The sequence below is a fragment of the Hemitrygon akajei genome, chromosome 28 (assembly GCF_048418815.1).
Source record: "Hemitrygon akajei chromosome 28, sHemAka1.3, whole genome shotgun sequence".
Taxonomy (NCBI): Eukaryota; Metazoa; Chordata; class Chondrichthyes; order Myliobatiformes; family Dasyatidae; genus Hemitrygon; species Hemitrygon akajei.
The window spans coordinates 9,154,097-9,177,468 of record NC_133151.1 but is presented as its reverse complement, the minus strand read 5'-3'; the positions used below and the strand labels follow the sequence as shown (position 1 = coordinate 9,177,468).

The 23,372-nt window shown below is 49.5% G+C and overlaps 1 protein-coding gene across 3 annotated transcripts; it reads left to right on the top strand.

The window, feature by feature from the left end:
• Positions 1-1,651: 1,651 nt before the first annotated feature.
• Positions 1,652-22,875, top strand: LOC140717667 (tetratricopeptide repeat protein 9C-like). Of its 3 annotated transcripts, XM_073031302.1 has the most exons (5): positions 1,718-1,746; positions 2,227-2,283; positions 11,225-11,480; positions 15,285-15,467; positions 22,429-22,875. In XM_073031302.1, the coding sequence occupies exons 1-5, from the start codon at positions 1,735-1,737 to the stop codon at positions 22,524-22,526; spliced, it is 606 nt and encodes a 201-aa protein (XP_072887403.1). In that variant the 5' UTR covers positions 1,718-1,734; the 3' UTR covers positions 22,527-22,875. The 3 variants fall into 3 exon arrangements, with proteins under 3 accessions (XP_072887404.1, XP_072887403.1, XP_072887402.1); XM_073031303.1 differs by lacking the exon at positions 2,227-2,283 and having other exon boundaries at positions 1,652-1,746; XM_073031301.1 differs by lacking the exons at positions 1,718-1,746; positions 2,227-2,283 and adding an exon at positions 4,019-4,054.
• The last annotated feature ends 497 nt before the right edge of the window (positions 22,876-23,372 follow it).

The window sequence follows — 23,372 nt, the reverse complement described above, 5'->3', positions numbered from 1 at the left end:
TAGTTAAATAAGTAGTGCAAAAATAGAAATAAAAAAGTAGTGGGGTAGTGTTCCTGGGTTCAGTGTCCATTCAGAAATCAGATGGCAGAGGGGAAGAAGCTGTTCCTGAATCGTTGAGTGTGTGCCTTCAGGCTTCTGGACCTCCTCCCTGATGGTAAAAATGAGAAGAGGGCATGTCCTGGATGGTGTGGGTCCTTAACAATGGATGCCACCTTTCTGGGGCACCACTCCTTGAAGATGTCCTGAATACTACGGAGGCTGACTGAGATTTCAATGGAACTTACTTAAATACTGTGCAGTGGTCCCCCCCCCCCATACCAGACGGTGATGCAGCCAGTCAAAATGCTCTCCATCTGTAGAAATTTGCGCGTCTTTGGTGAGATACCAAATCACCTCAAACTCCTAATGAAATATAGCTACTGTCTTTGTGTCTGCATCAATACGTTGGGCCTAGGATAGATCCTCAGAGATATTGACACCCAGGAACCTGAAATTACTCACCCTGTCCTCTGAGGGGTAAAAACACAAAGGATGAACCTTCCTGATGAAGGGTTTCAGCCCGAAACGTCGTCACTACCTCCTCCCATAGATGCTGTCTGGCCTGCTGAGTTCTGCCAGCATTTTGTGCTTTTATTTATTTCCAGCATCTGCAGATTCACTCGTGTTGCCTCTGAGGGGTAAGTTCTTTTTTTACTCTGAGAGTGGTGGATGTGCTGCCTGGTATGGTGGTAGAGGCAAATACCCTGGACATTCTCTCTTCTCCCTTCCGCCACCGGGAAGGAGATACAGGAGCCTGAAATCACGTCAAGGACAACTTCTACCCCGTTGTTATCAGAGTGTTGAACGCTTAAGATAGATAGATAGATAGATAGATACTTTATTCATCCCCATGGGGAAATTCAGCATTTTTTTCCAATGTCCCATACACTTGTTGTAGCAAAAACTCATTACATACAATACAATACTTAACTCAGTAATAATATGATATGCATCTAAATCACTAGCTCAAAAAGCATTAATAATAGCTTTAAAAAGTTCTTAAGTCCTGGCAGTTGAATTGTAAAGCCTAATGGCATTGGGGAGTATTGACCTCTTCATCCTGTCTGAGGAGCATTGCATCGACAGTAACCTGTCGCTGAAACTGCTTCTCTGTCTCTGGATGGTGCTATGTAGAGGATGTTCAGGGTTTTCCATAATTGACCGTAGCCTACTCAGCGCCCTTCGCTCAGCTACCGATGTTAAACTCTCCAGTACTTTGCCCACGACAGAGCCCGCCTTCCTTATCAGCTTATTAAGACGTGAGGCGTCCTTCTTCTTAATGCTTCCTCCCCAACACGCCACCACAAAGAAGAGGGCGCTCTCAACAACTGACCTATAGAACATCTTCAGCATCTCACTGCAGACATTGAATGACTCTTGACCTCAGAATCTACATCTTTATAATTTTGTACTTTATAATTTTGCTCTGCGCTTCCTCTGTAGCTGTTGCACTTTATTCTGCACTGTTACTGTTTTACCATGTACCACATCAGTACACTGTGTTTGATCTGTATGAAAGAAGGCGAGACAAACTTTGCTTCTGAGTATCACAATCAACCAATAGCAAGTTCCCTTCGGTCCCCGAGCCCCGCGTCACGTGATGGGGGAGGCCTGGGAACCTCCGGCTCGGCTTCAGCGGTCGCGGGACGTTTGCGCTTCCGGGTCGGGGTTGCGTGCCGGAAGCTGCTGAGAGCCATGGCAACGCAGGTGAGGGGGAACGGGAGCGGGGCCCCGGGGAGGGCGTGGGAAATGGCCGGAGGGCCGAAACGGGTCGAGTGCGGCCGCTCCCGGGTATTTCAGGCCGCTCCGGGCAATGCCCCTGTGTGTGTGTGTGTGTGTGCGCCTGCGTGCCGGACCGTTCCCAATTATGGAGGCTGCACCCACTTAGCACGTACACGGGTGTTGGAGCAGGGTGCTAACAGTCATAGAGAAGTACAGCACAGAAACAGGCCCTTCAGCCCGTCTAGTCCGTGCTAAATCCAGTTAAACTGCCCACCCCCATTGCCCTCCAGACCCCTACCATCAGTGGCATGCAAAAGTTTGGGCACCCCTGGTCAAAATTTCTGATACTGTGAACAGCTAAGCGAATAAAAGATTACCTGACTTCCAAAAGGCATAAGGTTAAAGATGACACATTTCTTTAATATTATAAGTAAGGACACATTTTTCTATTTCCATCTTTTACAGTGTCAAAGTAACAAAGAAGGAAAGGGGCCCGAAGCAAATGTTTGGGCACCCTGCACGGTCAGTACTTAGTAACACCCCCTTTGGCAAGTATCACAGCTTGTAAACGCTTTCTGTAGCCAACTAAGAGTCCTTCAATTTTCGCCCACTTTTCCTTGCAAAAGGCTTCTGGTTCTGTGAGATTCTCGGGCCGTCTTGCATGCGCTGCTCTTTTGAGGTCTAACCACAGATTTTCAATTATGTTTAGCTGAGGGCCATGGCAAAACCTTCAGCTTGCACCTCTTGAGGTAGCCCATTGTGGATTTTGAGGTGTGTTTAGGATCATTATTCTGTTGTAGAAGCCATCTTCTTTTCATCTTCAGCTTTTTTTTTTACAGACAGTGTGATGTTTGCTTCCAGAATTTGCTAGTACTTAATTGAATTCATTCTTCCCTCTACCAGTGAAATGTTCCCCGTGCCACTGGCTGCAACACAAGCCCAAAGCATGATCGATCCACCCACATGCTTAACAGTTGGAGAGGTGTTCTCTTCATGAAATTCTGCACCCTTTTTTCTCCAAACATACCTTTGCTCATTGCAGCCAAAAAGTTCTATTTTAACTTCATCCACCCACAGGGCTTGTTTAGATGTTCCTTTGCAAACTTCTGACACTGGATTTTGTGGTGAGGAAGCAGGAAAGGTTTTCTTTTGATGACTCTTCCATGAAGGTCAAATTTGTGCGGGTGTGGCTGCACAGTTGAACAGTGCACCACCACTCCAGAGTCTGCTAAACCTTCCTGAAGGTCTTTTGCAGTCAAGTGGGGGTTTTGATTTGCCTTTTTAGCAATCCTACGAGCAGTTCTCTCGGAAAGTTTGCTTGGTCTTCCAGACCTCAACTTGACCTCCACCGTTCCTGTTTACTGCCATTTCTTAATTACATTACGAACGGAGGAAACGGCTACCTCAAAATGCTTTGCTATCTTCTTACAGCCTTCTCCTGCTTTGTGGGCATCATTCATTTTAATCTTCAGAGTGCTAGGCAGCTGCTTAGAGGAGCCCATGGCTGCTGATTGTTGGGACAAGGTTTGAGGAGTCAGGGTATTTGAAATTTGCATAACCTGGCCTTTCCTAACGATGACTGTGAACAAGCCATAGCCCTAACAAGCTAATTAAGCTCTGAGACCTTGGTAAAAGTTACCTGAGAGCTCAAATCTCTTGGGGTGCCCAAACTTCTGCACGGTGCTCCTTTCCTTTCTTTCACTCTAAAATTGTACAAAACAAAAATAATACACTAATCTTGTTTAAAATGTTGAAAATAATATTTCATTTTAAACTTAATGACTTTTGGAGATCAGTTCATCTTCTACTCACTTAACTATTCACGGTAAAATAAATTTTGACCGGGGGTGCCCAAACTTTTGCATGCCACTGTATCCGAACTTCACTTAAGCACTGAAATCGAGCTTGCTTGCATACCTTGTGCTGGCTGCTCGTTCCCACCCCCTGAGTGAAGAGGTTTCCCCTCATGTTCTCTTTAAACTTCTCCCCTTTCATCCTTTTTTAAAAAATATATTTATTGAATTTTAGAAATTACAAGAATAAATGTAATAATGAAATGGTAAGAAAAGTGATATTAACCCTCCCCCCTCCCCTTAACCCTCCCCCCTTAATCCTTACCTAAAGAGAAAAAAAAAGAAAGAAAGAAAGAAAGAAAAGAGAAGAAAGATTGCCTGGATATCGGAGGTTCCCCACATGTTCCATGGAGTTCAAAATAATTTTGATATTTATTTTCACTTTCCCCAATTACTATAATTTTATCTTCAAAGGACCTATGTATCTAATCCTATCTTTCGTAAGTATGGTGACCAAATTTTCAAAAATATCTCATATTCATTTCTTAAATTATACTTAATTTTTTCAAATGGAATGCAACTATGTATTTCATTATTCCAACGATCCATAGTTAAATTTAAATCAGATTTCCAAGTAACTGCAAAACAAGAAATAGGTACTTTTTTTACATTCTATCTGGTCTTGTTCTAAAATTCAATCATTTTGGATTAATTTAAGATTTTTATTGGAACAAATTATTGGAGTACAACTTTCACATAGTCCATTGCTATTTTTATTAGGAGACATTGAAGGGACAATAACGAAATTTAAATCGAATAAATATCAGAAAAATTTATCCCCTTTCATCCTTAACCCACGACCTCTGGTTGTAGTCCCACCCAACCTCAGTGGAAAAAGCCTGCTTGCATTTACCCTATCTATACCCCTCATAATTTTGTATGCCTCTATCAAATCTCCTCTCAATCTTCTACATTCCAAGGAATAAAGTCCTAACCTATTCAATCTTTCCTTATAACTCAGGTCCCCCAGACCCAGCACCATCCTGTAAAATTTCTCTGTACTCTTTCAACCTTGTTCACATCTTTCCTTTGGGTAGGTGACCAAAACTGCACACAATACTCCAAATTAGGCCTCACCAAAGCCTTGTCCAACTTCAACATAACATCCCATCTCCTGTACTCAGTACTCTGATTTATGAAGGCCAGTGGGCCAAAACCTCTACTTACGACCCTAATGTAATGTCTTTGGATATTATTGATGCTTACGTCACGGGTGGGGCAGAGTTTGGCACTACTGAAGGGACATTCTCAGGTGGGGATCTGCAGCTGGGGCCGCGGGAGGCTCCGCCGGTGAATTTTTGGGAGATCACTGATCGGCATCATTTATAAAGTGTCAAGACTTGAACCCCCTCGGCACAGAAGGCCAAATGGGTCAAAAAATGGGTCGGTTCATTGCCATGTGCACAGGTACCCCCTAGGCCTGAGTGCAGTTGTAAAACTTACTTGCAGCTGCACCACGGGCACATAGCCTCAGGTACACCACATGCCCAAGGAAACCGTAAGCATGAATAAGTGCAATTTTCACAGGGAAGAATAAACAAAGTTACTTCCATGTTTGTCCTGTCGCTATTCTGAGGTACTGATTAGGGCTGTGCCAGTTTAAGGACTGAATGGTTGAAGGGATGTGGTAGTTTATGTATCATTTATTGATTGGGCGGGGAACATCATAAAGGACTCCTCCCATCCTGCGCACGGACTGTTTGATCTGCTTCCGTCTGGTAGGCGCTTCAGATCCCTCCAGACTAAGACTAATAGGCACTGGAGAAGTTTTTTCCCTACTGCGGTCACTTTGCTGAACAGTTAACTGCCGGTTAACTGTCAGCTAACTATTACTTGGATTGCACTACCTGTATGTACAATTTATATTTTCATTTACATTTATCATTATTATTGTTATGAGCAGAGAGACAACATCTGCCGGAAGTAAATTCCTTGTATGTGCACAGGTACTTGGCGATTAAAGTCTGATTCTGATTCTGATAAAGCATAGAATAGGCCTTTGAGCTATGCTGCCTAGCAGTCCCCGATTTAACTCTAGCCTAATCACAAGACAATTTACAGTGATCAATTAACACCAACCGGTACGTCTTTGAACTGTAGGAAGAAACCCTCACCATAAGGCATAGGAGCAGATTGAGACCATTCAGCCCATCGAGTCTGCTCCACCATTCCATCATGGCTGATCCCGGATCCCTCCCAACACACACCTGCCTTCTCGCCATATCCTTTGATTCCCTGTCTGATCAAATTTTCGCCGTAAGTATACCCACAGACTTGGCCTCCACCGTAGTCTGTGGCATGGCACTCTCTAGCTAAAAAAGATTCCTTCTTACCTCTGTTCAAAGGGTCACCCCTCAGTTTTGAGGCTGTGCCCTCTCCACATAGGAAACATCTTCTCCACATCAGCCCTGTCTAGCCCTTTCAACATTCGGCAGGTTTCAATGAGATCCCCCGCATTCTTCTAAATTCCAGTGAGTACAGGCCCAAAGCTGCCAAACGCTCCTCATATGTTAACCCCTTCATTCCCGGAATCATCCTTGTGAACCTCCGCTGGACCCTCCCCAATGACAACACATCCTTTCTGAGATACGGGGCCTAAAACAATTGACAATACTCCAAGTGCGGCCTGACTAGTGTCTTATTTAACTGCATTGCAGTTGGGGTTTCTAAATGACAATCAACTGCAATTCAATTCAATTATAAAGCCTCAGCATTTTCTCCTTGCTTTTATATTCTACTCCCCTTGAAATAAATGCCAACATTGCATTTGCCTTCTTCACCACAGACTCAACCTGTAAATTCACCGTCTGGGAGTCTTGCACGAGGACTCATAAGTCCCTCTGCACCTCTGATGTTTGAACCTTCTCCCCATTTAGATAATGTCGTGGTTTCTCGTGCCCCACAAACGACCAGGAGACGCAGAAGATTCTTCAAGAAGTATTAAACTTTAATTTGCAAATCAAAGCTGAGACAGCCATTGAGCTAGTTGCTGATTGCCCACCGATCCTTGTACATAGCATTTTTTATAGCAATCTCCTGGTTTAGTTGCATTAGAGTATCCAATCGGTCTACAGTTGTGTATCATGAGTACATCCGCCACTGTTGTTTCTACCCATTGACTTAATCATGTTCTAATCTACATCTGTTAGCTACCTCTCATTAACACACCATTATAATCTACATCTCTTAGCTACCTCTCATTAACACACCATTGTCTTCTACATTCTTAAGATTTCATTCTCCTACTAAATTGGATACATGCATAGCAAATAGCAAGTTCAAAGCTGACTACATAGTTTTGGTTACACAGCAAACAATGCAACTTTTATACTCCAATAATAACAGTCCGCACTATTGTTCCTTTTATCAAAATGCATCATCATACATTTCCCAACACTGTTCCATCTGCCACATTTTTGCCCATTCTTCCAATTTGTCTAAGTCCTTCTGCAATCGCATTGTTTCCTCAGCACCACCTATCCCTCCACCTATCTTCATGTCATTCGCAAACTTTGCCACAAAGCTATTAATTCAATTATCTAAATCATTGACAAATGATGTGAAAAGTAGCGGTCCCAATACTGACCCCTGAGGAACACCACTAGTCACTGGCAGCCAACCAGAAAAGACCCCCTTTATTCCCAGTCACTGCCTCCTGCCTGTCAGCCATTCCTCTGTCCTGTAACGCCACAGGATTTTATCTTGTTAAGCAGCCTCATGTGTGGCACTTTATCAAACACCTTCTGAAAATCCAAGTAAATGACATCCACTGCCTCTCCTTTGTCCACCCTGCTTGTCGCTTCCTCGAAGGGCTCTAACCGATTCATCAGGCGAGATTTCCCTTTACAGAAACCATGCTGACTTTGACTTATTTTATCATTAGTCTCCAAGTACCTCGAAACCTCATCCTTGGTAATAGACTCCAGCACCTTGCCAACCACCGTCACGGGGAGAATGTACGAACTCCTTACAGGCAGTGGCGGGAATTGAACCCAGTTTGCCTGTACTGTGAAGTGTTGTGCTAACCACTACGCTATCGTGTTGTTCCTGAACCTGGTGGTGTGGGACTTCAAGCTTCTGTACCTCATGCCCGACGGGATCTGTGAGAAGGTGGCCTGGCCCGGATGGTGGGGGTATTTGGTAATGGATATTGCCTTATTGAGGCAGAACCTCTTGTAGATATGACTGATGGTGGGGGGGGGGGGGTGTGCTCGGGATACACTGGCAGAGCCCCCTACTCTCTACAGCTCCTTGTGTTCCAGTGCACTCAGATTCAAGTACTGGCTGTCTGTTGGATAGTTTGGATGTAGTGGGCTGAATGGCGGGATCCCCTTCCCCTGAAAGAGTCACCGCGATTATAATCGCAAGCTAGATGAAGAGCTGTCTGGAGTAGACGGGGTATTGGAATTGGTTTATTATTGTCACGAGTACTGAGATTCTGGGTGACATCCCTTCCAAAGGAGGCGTAAGGTGCTCCTTCCCTCCGCGAGCCTGCAGGTCGCCCTTGGGCAAGGTGTAGCACCCGCTTAGCCCCCGATCAGGGTCACGTGAAGTCACTGGAGCAGGTGGTGATGGTCGTACGAGCAGCCGGTGCAGATGACAAGTCCTGGTTCTGTGACCACTGACGCCAGGCAGACAATCTCCGAAGAGTATTGATAATGGCTGGGGGGATCACCCGTCTTGTGAAGACACTGCCCAGAAGTAGTCAATAGCAAACCACTTCTGCGGAGAAATTTGCCAAGAGCAATCTTGGTCGTTGAGAGACCATGCTACGACACGGCGCATACTGATGATGTAATATGACACAGCTCATAGTGATGACAATGATATTTTACTGAGATGCTGTGAAAAGCAGGTTATGAAGGGTTCATACAGATCAGATCGTTACACAGTGCACTGAGGTAGAACAAGTGAAACAGACATAAATAAAAACACAAAATCCTGGCAGAACTCAGCAGGCCAGACAGCATCTACGGGAGGAGGTAGGGATGACGTTTTGGGCCGAAACCCTTCATCAGGGTTAAAAAATTGAGATAGTTTTTCATGGGCTGAATGTCCATTTAGGAATCGGATGGCAGAGGGGAAGAAGCTGTTCCTGAATCGCTGAGTGTGTGCCTTCAGGCTGCTGTACCTCCTCCCTGATGGCAGAGGGGAAGAAGCTGTTCCTGAATCGCTGAGTGTGTGCCTTCAGGCTCCTGTACCTCCTCCCTGATGGCAGAGGGGAAGAAGCTGTTCCTGAATCGCTGAGTGTGTGCCTTCAGGCTCCTGTACCTCCCCACTGATGGTAACAGTGAGAAAAGGGCATGTCCTGGGTGCTGGGGATCCTTAATAATGGACGTTGTCTTTCTGAGACACCGCTCCCTAAAGATGTCCTGGGTACTTTGTCACTTCCTCGAAGGGCTCTTGGCATGCTGTCTGGCCTGCTGAGTTCTTGCCAGCATTTTGTGTTTTTATTTATTTCCAGCATCTGCAGATTCACTCGTGTTGCCTTTGAAACAGGCGTAGATGTACTGTGGAGAGCAGCGACTATTTCATTAGGAGCTTGAAGAGATTTGGCATGTCAACAAATACACTCAAAAACTTCTGTAGATGTACCGTGGAGAGCATTCTGACAGGCTGCATCGCTGTCTGGTATGGAGGGGCTACTGCAAAGGACCGAAAGAAGCTGCAGAGGGTTGTAAATCTAGTCAACTCCATCTTGCCTACAAAGTACCCAGGACATCTTCAAGAGGCGGTGTCTCAGAAAGACAGCGTCCATTATTAAGGATCCCCAGCACCCAGGACATGCCCTTTTCTCACTGTTACCATCAGGGAGGAGGTACAGAAGCCTGAAGACACACACTCAACAATTCAGGAACAGCTTCTTCCCCTCTGCCATCAGGGAGGAGGTACAGGAGTCTGAAGGCACACACTCAACGATTCAGGAACAGCTTCTTCCCCTCTGCCATCAGGGAGGAGGTACAGAAGCCTGAAGACACACACTCAACAATTCAGGAACAGCTTCTTCCCCTCTGCCATCAGGGAGGAGGTACAGGAGTCTGAAGACACACACTCAACGATTCAGGAACAGCTTCTTCCCCTCTGCCATCAGGGAGGAGGTACAGGAGTCTGAAGGCACACACTCAACGATTCAGGAACAGCTTCTTCCCCTCTGCCATCAGGGAGGAGGTACAGGAGCCTGAAGGCACACACTCAACGATTCAGGAACAGCTTCTTCCCCTCTGCCATCAGGGAGGAGGTACAGGAGCCTGAAGGCACACACTCAACGATTCAGGAACAGCTTCTTCCCCTCTGCCATCTGATTCCTAAATGGACATTGAACCCATGAACACTACCTCAGTTTTTAGTATATATTATTTCTGTTTTTGCACAGGTTTTAAAATATTCAATATACATACACTGCATTTTATTTATTTATTTATTCTTTTCTATATTATGCACTGCATTGAACTGCTGCCTCTAGGTTAACAAATGTCACATGCCGGTGATAATAAACCTGATTCTGATTCTGAAACAGCCACAGAGAAAGTGCAGAGCAGATAAACGAAGTACAGGATCACAACGAGGTAGACTGTGAGGTGAACAGTCGAATTGCACGAAAGCTGCATTCAGGAGTCCGACAGTGGTGTGGTAGAATCTTCTTTGAGTTAGGTGTGCGCGCTTTCAGGCTTTTGTATCTTCTCCCCGATTTGGGTGGGGGAGAAGGGAGAATGCCCAGGTGGGGGGGGCGTAGATGGAGTCCGCGGAGGGGCGGCTGGCTTCTGTGACACGCAGTGCGGGTCGACAGGGACACGCCAGATTTTGTTAGCCTCCCGAGGAAGTGCTGAGCTTCCTTCGCTGTGACGTCAAGTCCCAGGGACTTGAACTACACCGAGCTGCGAGGCGCCCGGATAGAGAGCTGGGCACTGGGGTCGGTTCTTGTCTGCGTGGAGCCCCGTGCTCCGTATTCTTACGATGTCACTGCGTGCAGAAGGGCTGGAGGTAATGCTGAGGCTTTGTAAGGCACTTGGGAGTATTCGTGAGCAGTTTTAGGCCCCTTGCCTGAGAAAGGATGTGCTGATATTGGAGAGAGTTCATAGCATTTTCACAAAAATGACTCCGGGATTGAAAGGCTTGTCGTATGAAGAGCTTTTGGGCCTGAACTCGCTGGAATTAAGTAGAATGAGGTTGGGGGGGGGGGGGTGGGTGGGTTCTCATTGAAAACTATCAAGTTGTGAATGCCTCGATAGAGTGGAGAGGATGTTTCCTAAGGTGGGGAGTCTAAGACCAGAGGACACAGCCTCAGAATAGAGGGGCGTCCTTTTAGAACGGAGACGAGGAGGAATTCCTTTAGCCAGAGAGAGTTGAATCTGAGGAATTCGTTGCCGCAGGTGGCTGTGGAGACAGAGTCATTGGGTATATTTAAGGCAGAGATTGGTAGACTTTTGATCAGTGCGGCCGTGAAGGGATACGGGAAGGCAGGAGATTGGGGCTGAGAGTTGATGGGCCAAATGGCCTGGTTGTGATTCTGTGTCTCAATGGTCTAACGATCATGTAGACGAGGGGTGGTGCTGGGTCAGGATATGCCCGGGAGCGCCCCTCACCTGTCTCTGCCGTTCCTCTTGCCCCAGGGTGAGCCGGAGGGTGAGTTCCAAGCCCGGCTGCAGCAAGCCGTCCGCTACAAGTCCGAGGGCAACCAGTACTACAAGCAGAAGAGGGTTCGGGAGGCCATCAGCAGGTACCACTGGGCCCTCATGCACCTGAGGGGGCTGGACCCCCAGGAGCCCTCACCGGCGCAGGCCTTCGGGGCCGAGAAGGGCAAACTCACGGCCGAGGAGACCGAGCTGCTCCACACCATCGAGTGCGACTGCTACAACAACCTGGCCGGTAAGCTGGCGTTCCCCCCCTCCAGCTGCTGCTGGCGCTGACCCGACGGGCTGAATGGCCTGGTCTGTGCCAATCATGTGGCAGTAACTGATTACATTAAAGCACGCCGACACGGTCAAGAGGTTCAGTTGTTGTTCAGACCAAACATCAGAACGGGGTAGAAATGTGAATCTCTGCAGCCCACTCTTCATCGAGCCTTGTTACAACGCTCAGAGTGCTTTTTATTTCAAAGGAAAAGGTTTATTGATTACAATATTCTGCAGAAAAGGCAGTAATTTATCTGTGTTCCGTTCTGCCTCATTACAGGAATGACGTGGAAGCTTTAGAGAGGGTGAAGAGGAGAGTCGCCTGGATTAGGGAGCATGTCTTATAAGGACAAGTTGTGTGAGCGAGGGCTTTTCTCTCTGGAGTGAAGGAGGATGAGAGGTGACTTGATAGAGGTGTCCAATTAGAAGTTTTTGGGCAGAAATGGCTAATACCAGGGGCATAATTTTAAGATGACAGGAGGAAGGTATGGCGGGGGGTGGGTGGGGAAATGTCAGAGATATGTATTGTACTCAGAGTGGTGCGTCCACGTCCTGGCAGGGTTGGTGGTAGAGGGAGATACATTGGAGACATTTAACAGGATCCTAGATTTAGGGCATGGATGATAGAAAAGTGGAGGGCTATGTAGGGGGAGGGTTAGATTGATCTTGGAGTAGGTTAAAAGGTCGGCACAACATTGCGGGCCGAAAGGCCTGTACTGTTCTCTTTTATTTACGTTCCTCGTGTTATTGGATCTGAAACTTGTACTGTTAACATCTCGGTGTGCAAAGCACCGTTGCCAAATGTTCAAGGCGTTTGCCGACCAGGACTTTGATCTCCAGTGCTCGCGGGACCTCAGACTGCGGTCCTTCCTCACCGTGGCCACACCGAGCCTCAGTGCGTCCCCCTGCAGCCTAGAACGTGTCGGCAGCGCTGGGGGACCAGGCTTCTGACAGACCAAAAGGACCTCCTACACCAAGCCGACGATCTCCCAGCTACTTCATGGCTGTCTCATAAATGAATCCTTTCCCCTATCTCCTTAGTGTTTGAATGTGCTCCTGTGAATTTCCTCTGGATATGAAATCCACTTTATCATCACAAGATTACCCCATAATGTCAATTTGTTGAAGTTGTACAAGACAGAGAAACATAGAAAACCAAAGCTGTGCCGAACATGTCCTTACCTTAGAAATTACCTCGGGTTACCCATTGCCCTCTACTTTTCTAAGCTCCACATACCTATCCAGGAGTCTCTTAAAAGACCCTACCATATCCGTCTACAGCAGCCCATTCCACGCACTTACCACTCTCTACGTTAAAAAAAAACTAACCCTGGCATCTCCTCTGTACCTACTTCCAAGCACCTTAAAACTGTGCCCCCTCGTGTTAGCCATTTCAGTCCAGGGAAAAAGACGCTGGTGAGGCCTAATTTGGAGTATTGTGTGCAGGGCTGGTCACCTCCCTACAGGTAAAGAGTACAGAGAAAATTTGCAAGGTTGTTGTCGGCTCTTAAGGAACTGAGTTACAGGGAAAGGTTGAATAGGTTAGGACTTTATTCCCTGGAGCAGAGGAGATTTGATAGAATTGTGAGGGTTACCTAGATAGGATAAACGCAAGCAGGCTTTTTCCACTGAGGTGAGGTGTGAGGAGATCTAGAGGTCACTGCAGCACCTACCCTCATGTGTCCCACGTGTGGGCGAGCCTTCAGGGCCCGGATTGGCCTCACCAGTCACCTCTGGACCCACAGTCACAAACCCTCCACCTGACACAAGTCGTGGTCGTCTTTGACTCCGAAGGACGAACAACAACAACAACAACAGAGGTCATGGGTTAAGGGTGAAAGGTGAAATGTTTAAGGGGGAAACTAGGGGGCGCAAGTGTGGAAAACGCAGACAGACAGACGTACTTTATTGATCCCGAGGGAAATTGGGTTTCGTTACAGCCGCACCAACCAAGAATAGTGTAGAAGTATAGCAATATAAAACCATAAATAATAATAGGTAAATAATGCCAAGTGGAAATTAGTCCAGGACCAGCCTATTGGCTCAGGGTGTCTGACACTCCGAGGGAGGAGTTGTAAAGTTTGATGGCCACAGCCAGGAATGACTTCCTATGACGCTCAGTGTTACATCTCGGTGGAATGAGTCTCTGGCTGAATGTACTCCTGTGCCTAACCAGTACATTATGGAGTGGATGGGAGACATTGTCCAAGATGGCATGGAACTTGGACAGCATCCTCTTTTCAGACACCACCGTCAGAGAGTCTAGTTCCACCCCCACAACATCACTGGCCTCTCGAATGAGTTTGCTGATTCTGTTGGTGTCTGCTACATATAATAGTTAAGTTAAAATAAGTAGTGCAAAGACAAAAACTTTTTGGAAAAAAGTAGGCTCCATGGGTTCAGTGTCCATTTGGAAATGGCTTCATGGGTGTCACTTCATGTTTAGCCGAGTTCCTACATGATAGAGTCGGCCATCTGAGTCTCTGCGGTTGCTTTGCGCCCCTCGTATCTTGTTCTCAGCAACGTCTACGTTCTCTCCCCGAGACTTGGTGCGCCGGAGGCACGTGTGTGTGTGTGTACGTGTGCGCACGTTTGCACATTCTCCCTGTGACCGTGTGGGTTTCAAAATCAAAGCAGGGTTATTGTACATGTGACCACACAACGCTTTGAGATTAGTTTCTGAATTCTATTGCAAAAATTCATTATGCAATTCACAATGTTCTAAAGGTCATATTTATGAACTCTATTATAATACGCTTCCCGGGTCTCCCCCGGGTGCTCCAACCTCCCGCATGGGGTGACGCATGGGGTCAGTGGGCTTATTGGTTGCTGATAACCCCCCCACCTGTTTGAGTGAGGGGGTAGGGAGGTGGATCACAGTCAGTGGGTCAGCATGACCCAATGGGCCAAAGGGCCTGTTCCCCCTGCTTTGCGTCAAATCCAGCCTGGGTTAGGAGACCGATCCCTGCGCAGGGGCAGCAATTGTACGCGGCACAGGCAAAATGCCAGCAGGCCAGTCAGCGTCTGTGGAGGGGAATAAACAGTCGACGTTTTGATGAGACCCTCCATTGGGATTGAAAAGGAAGGGGGCAGCAGCCAGAGTAAGATGGTTGGAGGAGGAGGAGGGGGACGAGTACCAGCTGGCAGGTCATAGAGCCATAGAAATGTACAGTGCTGATACATACAGGCCCTTTGGCCCATCTCCGCCATGCTGAACCATTTAACCTGCCTACTCCCATCGTCCTGCACCGGGACCGTCGCCCTCCTCAACCCTGCCATCCAAACTTCCTCAAACGTTGAAATCGAGCTCGCACACACCACTTGTGCTGGCAGCTGGTTCCACACTCTCACCACCCTCCGAGTGAAGAAGTTCCCCCTCAAGTTGCCCTTGGATAGGTGAGAGCTGAGACCAGGTGCGGGGGAAGGTGAAGTCAGAAGCTGGGAGGTGATTGGGGGAAGAGGCAGAGGGCTGAAGACGAAGAAGTGTGATAGGAGAGGAGAGTGGACCATGGGAGAAAGGGAAGGAGCTGGGACACCGGAGGGAGAAATTACCCAGAGTTAATAAAATCAATCTGAGAGGCCTGGTGGCAGTGGGGGAGGCCGAGGAACGCCATGTCGGAATGGAAATGGGTGTTCACCGGGAATCCCAGGCAGTGTACAGAGCAGAAGAACGGAACAATAATCGCGTGCTCCTCCCTCTCGTGGGGGCGTCTAGCGGTTCAGGGGGCGACGCAGTTTGATTACCGCCTCTTCCTGTTTTTCTCCCTCAACCCAACAGCCTGCCTGCTCCTGTCGGAGAAGGTGAACTACGAGCGTGTGAGGGATTACTGCCTGAAGGTGTTGCAGCGTCAGGGGGACAACAGCAAGGCTCTGTACCGGGCAGGGGTGGCCCTCTACCACATCGGCGACTACGAGCAAGCCCTGTGCCACCTCAACAAGGCCGCCAAGATCTGCCCCAACGGTAAGCCGGCCTGGCCCACCGCGTCTGACCAGTGGGCTGCCTCGGGGATCTGTTCTGGGACCCCTTCTCTTGGTGATTTTTATAAATGACTTGGATGAGGAAGTGGAGGGATGGGTTAGTAAGTTTGCAGGTGTTGTGGATAGTGCGGAGGGCTGTCAGAGGTTACAGCGGGACATCGATAGGATGCAAAACTGGGCTGAGAAGTGGCAGATGGAGTTCAATCCAAATAAGTGTGAGGTGGTTCATTTTGGTAGGTCAAATATGATGGCAGAATGTTTCTTGGCAGTGCGGAGGATCAGAGGGATCTTGGGGTCTGAGTCCATAGGACACTCAAAGCAGCTGTGCAGGTTGACTCTGTGGTTAAGAAGGCGAACGGTGTATTGGCCTTCATCAATCATGGAATTGAATTTAGGAGCTGAGAGGTAATGTTGCAGCTATATAGGACCCTGGTCAGACCCCACTTGGAGTACTGTGCTCAGTTCTGGTCGCCTCACTACAGGAAGGATGTGGAAGCCATAGAAAGGGTGCAGAGGAGATTTACAAGGATAAATAAACACGTACAAACAAGCTGGATGAACTCAGCAGGTCGGGCAGCATCCATTGAAAGGAGCAGTCAATGTTTCGGGCCGAGACCCTTCATCAGGACACAAGGATTTACAAGGATGTTGCCTGGATTGGGGAGCATGCCTTATGAGAATAGGTTGAGTGAATTCGCCCTTTTCTCCTTGGAGCGACCGAGGATGAGAGGTGGCCTGATTGAGGTGTATAAGATGGTGAGAGGCATTGATCGTGTGGATAGTCAGAGGCTTTTTCCAAGGCCTGAAATGCCACAAGAGAACACAGGTTTAAGGTGCTGGGGAGTAGGTACAGAGGAGATGTCAGGGGTAAGTTTTTTACTCAGAGAGTGGTGAGTGCGTGGAATGGGCTGCTGGCAACGGTGGTGGAGGTGGATACGATAGGGTCTATTAAGAGACTCCTGGATAGGTAGATGGAGCTTAGAAAAATAGAGGGCTATGGGTAACCCTAGGTAATTTGTAAAGTAAGTACATGTTCAGCACAGCTTTGTGGGCCGAAGGGCCTGTATTGTGCTGTAGGTTTTCTATGTTTCTATTTCTGGCCAGGGTGCGGAGTGGGGGGGGGGGGGGGGGGTGGTGTTGGGAATTCCGGTCCCACCAGAAGCCTCCTCTGTGGCAGCAACGTAATATGACAGTTAACGTAACATTATTACAGTGGCATCAACCCGGGTCCCATTCCGGGAGTTTGTACCATCCTCCCCCGTGACCGTGTGGGAAGGGGTTTTCTCCGGGTGCGTTTGTTTCCTCCCACAGTCCAAAGGCGTACAGGTTAGCAGGTTAATTGGTCATATGGATGGCACAGGCTCCTTCAAAGGTGCATCTGTTACCAAGGTATGCATGCACGATACAACTCTGAGATTCGTCTTCTCCAGATAGCCACGAAACGAAGAAAAACTTGGAACCTCGAACCCCCCCCGGCACAAAAATTGAACATAACGCGGCAAGCATCCGCGAGAACATCAAAACCTCCCAAACTCCCTCCCCTCGGACAAAAAAAGCTAACAAGCCACACGGTCATGAGGAAGAACTGTAAGCCACACGACTGGGAAAAGTCCCCAGCCCGCAGTCCAATCAATTAACCACTGGACCTCGGAGATACCGTCGTGGTCCTGTTAACCGTGCCGTTTCTCTAAATGCAAGTGCATACAGCGCCGGGGCGCGACCTGAGTCTCGCAGCCTTGAGAGTGAGTACTGGAGAAAGGGACTCGCCCGGTGAGAGGCGGATGGCAAACTGCCCCCGGGAATTCCCTGCAAACACAGCCCTAGGGAGTGTCGAAGGACTAATAGCATTGGACATCAGAATTGAACCTGGGCAGCTGCTGCCCCAGTTGCTGTCCATTAGGATGAGAATTAGGCCATTCAGCCCATCAAGTCTGCTGCACCGTTCCATTTCAGCTGATTTATTATCCCTCTCAATCCCTTCCTTCTCCCCATAACCTTCGACATCCCTACTAATCCTCTTAATCATGGACTTACCAAGCTCCGCTTTAAATATACTCAGTGACTTGGTCCCCCCCCTCCCCCCCCCACAGCCGACTGTGGCAACAGATTCCATGGGTTCTCCATCCTCTGGCTGGAGGAATTCCTTTGGAGGCTGGGCTGGTTGCCGAGCGTGGCAAAATGCTTGCAGGCGTCTCAGCTCCAACCGAGAAGTCATCAACAGTACGCAGTTGAGAAACTCCTCTTCATCTCTGTCCTAAAGAATCGATGCTTGCATTCTGACGCTGTGTCCTCCCCCGCTATAGGGAACATGAGATACCCCCGCCCCGAATCTTCTAAACTCTGGCAAGCACAGGCCCAGAGCTGCGTTCCACCCTGTCATCCCCGGGGTCATTCTCACAAGCCTGCCCCAGAGCCTCTCCGATGCCAGCACACAGAAACATAGAAATCTCCAGCACATTACAGGCCCTTCGGCCCACAATGTTGTGCCGACCATGTATAGAAACTGTCTAGAAGTTCCCTACCGCAAGCCCTTTATTTCTCTAAGTTCCATGTCTCTTAAAACATTGTATATTGTATCCACCTCTCCCAGCGTCACTGAAAGTACATTCCACGCACCCACCACCCTCTTGTGAAGAACATACCCCTGACATTCCCTCTGTACCTACTCATAAGCACCTTAAAACTATGCCCCCTCATGTTAGCCCTGGGAAAAAGCCTCTGACTATCCACACGATCAATGCCTCTTATCATCTTGTACCCCTCTTTCAGGCCCCCTCATCCACTGTCGCTCCAAGGAGAAAAGGCCGAGTTCACTCAACCTATTCTCATAAGGCATGCTCCCCAATCCAGGCAACATCCTTGTAAATCTCCTCTGCACCCTTTCTATGGCTTCCACATCCTTCCTGTAGTGAGGCGACCAGAACTGAGCACAGTACTCCAAGTGGGGTCTGACGAGGGTCCTATAAAGCTTTAACATTACCTTCGGGCTCTTGAAACTCAATCCCATGGTTTATGAAGGCCAATACACCACATGCCTTCTTAACAACACTGTCAACCTGCCCAGCAGCTTTGAGCGTCCTATGGACTCGGACCCCAAGATCCCTCTGATCCTCCACACTGCCAAGAGTCTTACCATTAATATTATGCTCTCTTCAAATTGGACCTACTTGTTACGTACCCCGTAACTGGGTGTCTTACCAGCAAAGATAGAAGTGTCCGTTGGAGTCTGGTGATACTATTTTCAACAATTTTTATTAGCAAAAATATACAAAATAATATCAATGCGAATATACAGAGAATATACGTTAGCAATACTAAACCTAAAAGTGCGGGTATAATAATAACCACTAATGAAACAAGCTCTATCGTTGTCTAGGGGATAATGAATTGTCAGATGGAAATGTAAAGTTCAGTTCAGTTCATGCAGGTTACGGTAGTTGTTTGTTGCGGTGTTTCAATTGTTGGAGAGAGAGAGAGAGAGAAAACCTGTGAACAGTAATAGCTATTATCTTGCCAACCTTCCTTTACGATTTTGATCCGTCGTTGCGTTGTTGTTGTGGCCATTAATGTATGACCCCTCCGTCCTTTAGCTAGACCGTTCTTCCGTGGTGGACTCGTCACCCAGGCAAGGGTGGACACACACACAAGCCCCCACCGGTCTCGCTACAAAACACTGAGTTAAGTTACCGACCCTTCGTTCGGTCTCCCACCCTGTCTCATGGGGTTCTGATGCTCACCAGCGTTTCTCCTGGTGCGTCTGAGGGGTGTTACCCCAGACCTCACTTTTATCCCCACTCACGGCGTCTCCGGTGTCAGTCAGGTTGGGATGATGTAACCCATCAAACCAGCCCACTCTGGTTGCCCCCTGAGGGGTTTCAATGAATAGAACAGTACCAAGTAAACAATCCTTCTCCAAAAGACAATAGCAGTAAATCAATGGTTCCGCTCCTCTTTTGTCAGTTGTGTCTCTCTCTCATTAACTTTCATGAGCTGTTATCAATAACACCTGCCCTGGCAGATATCCTTTGTCTCTCTTCCTTGATACCAGCATCGAAATAGTAGCGATTTGCGATTCTCCAAAAGGGGGGGGGGGAGGGGGCATGGGTGACTCTGCACCCTTCTGCCCATCAGGGTTGTTCATCCTTCGTAACATACTAAAATGACACTTACCTGGGTTGAACTCCATCTGCCACTTCTCAGCCCAGTTCTGCACCTTATCGATGTCGCGTTGTAACCTCTGACAGCCCTCCAGCCTATCCATAAACACACTCAACTCTTGTGTCATCCTGCAGACCTACCAACCTACCCTTCTACTTCCTCATGCAGGTCATTTATAAAAATCACAATGAGTAGGGGGTCCCAGAACAGAGATACAGATGTGGGGGAGAGAGAGATTCAGACTGGGAGAGGGAAGAGATTGATTGAGACGGACAAGGGGGAGAGGGAGGGATTCAGACGGAGGAGAGGGGGATTCGGAGGGAGGAGAGGGGGATTCGGACGGAGGAGAGGGGGATTTGGACGGAGGAGAGGGGGATTCGGGCGGAGGAGAGGGGGATTCGGACGGAGGAGAGGGCGATTCGGACGGAGGAGAGGGAGATTCGGACGGAGGAGAGAGATTCGGATGGAGGAGAGGGGGATTCGGACAGATGGAGGAGGGAGAGAGAGGGAGATTCAGACGGAGGAGAGGGGGATTCAGACGGAGGGAGAGAGGGAGATTCGGACGGAGGAGAGGGGGATTCGGACAGAGGAGAGGGATTCGGACGGAGGAGAGGGGGATTCGGACAGAGGGAGATTCGGACGGAGGAGAGGGGGATTCGGACGGAGGAGGGAGATTCGTACGGAGGAGAGGGAGATTCGGACGGAGGAGAGGGGGATTCGGACAGAGGAGAGGGATTCGGACGGAGGAGAGGGGGATTCGGACAGAGGGAGATTCGGACGGAGGAGAGGGGGATTCGGACGGAGGAGGGAGATTCGTACGGAGGAGAGGGAGATTCAGACGGAGGAGAGGGGGATTCAGATGGAGGGAGATTCGGACGGAGGAGAGAGATTTGGATGGAGGAGAAGGATTCGGACAGAGGAGAGGGATTCGGACGGAGGAGAGGGGGATTCGGACAGAGGGAGATTCGGACGGAGGAGAGGGGGATTCGGACGGAGGAGGGAGATTCGTACGGAGGAGAGGGAGATTCGGACGGAGGAGAGGGGGATTCGGACAGATGGAGGAGGGAGAGAGAGGGAGATTCGGACGGAGGAGAGGGGGATTCAGATGGAGGGAGATTCGGACGGAGGAGAGGGAGATTCGGACAGAGGAGAAGGATTCGGACGGAGGAGAGGGAGATTCGGACGGAGGAGAGAGATTCGGATGGAGGAGAGGGGGATTCGGATGGAGGAGAGGGGGATTCGGACGGAGGAGGGAGATTCGGACGGAGGAGAGGGGGATTCGGACGGAGGAGAGAGATTCGGATGGAGGAGAGGGGGATTCGGACAGATGGAGGAGGGAGAGAGAGGGAGATTCAGACGGAGGAGAGGGGGATTCAGACGGAGGGAGAGAGGGAGATTCGGACGGAGGAGAGGGGGATTCGGACAGAGGAGAGGGATTCGGACGGAGGAGAGGGGGATTCGGACAGAGGGAGATTCGGACGGAGGAGAGGGGGATTCGGACGGAGGAGGGAGATTCGTACGGAGGAGAGGGAGATTCGGACGGAGGAGAGGGGGATTCGGACAGATGGAGGAGGGAGAGAGAGGGAGATTCAGACGGAGGAGAGGGGGATTCAGATGGAGGGAGATTCGGACGGAGGAGAGGGAGATTCGGACAGAGGAGAAGGATTCGGACAGAGGAGAGGGATTCGGACGGAGGAGAGGGGGATTCGGACGGAGGAGAGGGGGATTCGGACGGAGGAGGGAGATTCGTACGGAGGAGAGGGAGATTTGGACGGAGGAGAGGGGGATTCGGACAGATGGAGGAGGGAGAGAGAGGGAGATTCAGACGGAGGAGAGGGGGATTCAGATGGAGGGAGATTCGGACGGAGGAGAGGGAGATTCGGACAGAGGAGAAGGATTCGGACGGAGGAGAGGGAGATTCGGACGGAGGAGAGAGATTCGGACGGAGGAGAGGGGGATTCGGACGGAGGAGAGGGGGATTCGGACGGAGGAGGGAGATTCGGACGGAGGAGAGGGGGATTCGGACGGAGGAGAGGGAGATTCGGACAGAGGAGAAGGATTCGGACGGAGGAGAGGGGGATTTGGACGGAGGAGAGGGGGATTCGGACGGAGGAGGGAGATTCGGACGGAGGAGAGGGGGATTCGGACGGAGGGAGATTCGGATGGAGGAGAGGGGGATTCGGACGGAGGAGAGGGAGATTCGGACGGAGGAGAGAGATTCGGATGGAGGAGAGGGGGATTCGGACAGATGGAGGAGGGAGAGAGAGGGAGATTCAGACGGAGGAGAGGGGGATTCAGACGGAGGAGAGGGAGATTCGGACGGAGGAGAGAGATTCGGATGGAGGAGAGGGGGATTCGGACAGATGGAGGAGGGAGAGAGAGGGAGATTCAGACGGAGGAGAGGGGGATTCAGACGGAGGGAGAGAGGGAGATTCGGACGGAGGAGAGGGGGATTCGGACAGAGGAGAGGGATTCGGACGGAGGAGAGGGGGATTCGGACGGAGGAGAGGGGGATTCGGACGGAGGAGAGGGGGATTCGGACGGAGGAGAGGGGGATTCGGACGGAAGAGAGGGGGATTCGGACGGAGGAGAGGGAGATTCAGACGGAGGAGGGAGATTCGGACGGAGGAGAGGGGGATTCGGACGGAAGAGAGGGGGATTCGGACGGAGGAGAGGGAGATTCAGACGGAGGAGGGAGATTCGGACGGAGGAGAGAGAGGGATGACGATTGAACTGTGGCTCTGCCCGGCTGGAGGATGACGGTTCACCCCTTTCTCTGGCCGCAGATGCGAACGTGAGGCGGTTCATCCAGCAGGCGGAGCAGCACCTGAGCCGGTATCACCAGAAGGAGAGGTCGATGTACAAGGGCATGTTCGGCAAATGATGGCGGAGCCCCGCGCACCGGCTCGAGGCCTCTGGTGAGCTTGCGACCCACGGACAGTCCCGGCCTGAGGATGAAGACTCACGATTTTGCCTGGAGGCCCCTCACCGGAGTCCGCGCTACCGCAAAAGTCTGCTCTGTAACATAACCTTCCAACTTCATCTGGAACTTTCTAACGGTCAGAATCGTGTGTGATATGTTTTTATTCCTTTACGGAGTCATCCTATTCCCGCCGCCCACCCCCAAGTGAGCGATTACACTCAGTGGACACTTTAGCGGAATAGCCACTGAGTGAACGGACCTTCTGTACGGCCTGAAACACAATCTGGTGGATAAAGCAGTTTTTATAGTAGCCATGGGCTTGCCTCCACCGTTTCATCGGGTGCTGGTAGATACTGCAGGGGTTTTAGTAAGATCTGGCTTGGGGCTCTGAATGGGTGACTGTCCTACAAAAGGCCGTTAGATGACGAGACCATTTGGCAACGCAAGCAGAGACAATTTATTTGTTATTGCACGTAGATTATCGAGGCCCAATCTGGGCCTCTCAAAGTTTCACACACAAAATGCTGGTGGAACGCAGCAGGCCAGGCAGCATCTTTAGGGAGAAGCGCTGTCGACATTTCTCGGAAAGGTATCTTTCGGTTAGTCCTGACAAAGGGTCTCGGCCTGAAACGTCGACAGTGCTTCTCCCTGTAGACGCTGCCTGGCCTGCTGCGTTCCACCAGCATTTTGTGCGTGTTGCTTGGATTTCCAGCGTCTGCAGATTTCCTCGTGTTGGCTGTCAAAGTTTCCATGGTTTTGGAGATTGGAGATGGTGTTGAAGGTCAGGGGGGAAACAGCTTTGGAGAC

What these genes read in the sequence shown, in the direction of transcription:
- LOC140717667 (XM_073031302.1), top strand. An exon ending in ATGTTTGGGCACCCTGCACG is followed by an intron (nt 2,284 to 11,224) that starts GTCAGTACTTAG and finishes CTCTTGCCCCAG; the next exon opens with GGTGAGCCGGAGGGTGAGTT. An exon ending in CGCCAAGATCTGCCCCAACG is followed by an intron (nt 15,468 to 22,428) that starts GTAAGCCGGCCT and finishes CTCTGGCCGCAG; the next exon opens with ATGCGAACGTGAGGCGGTTC.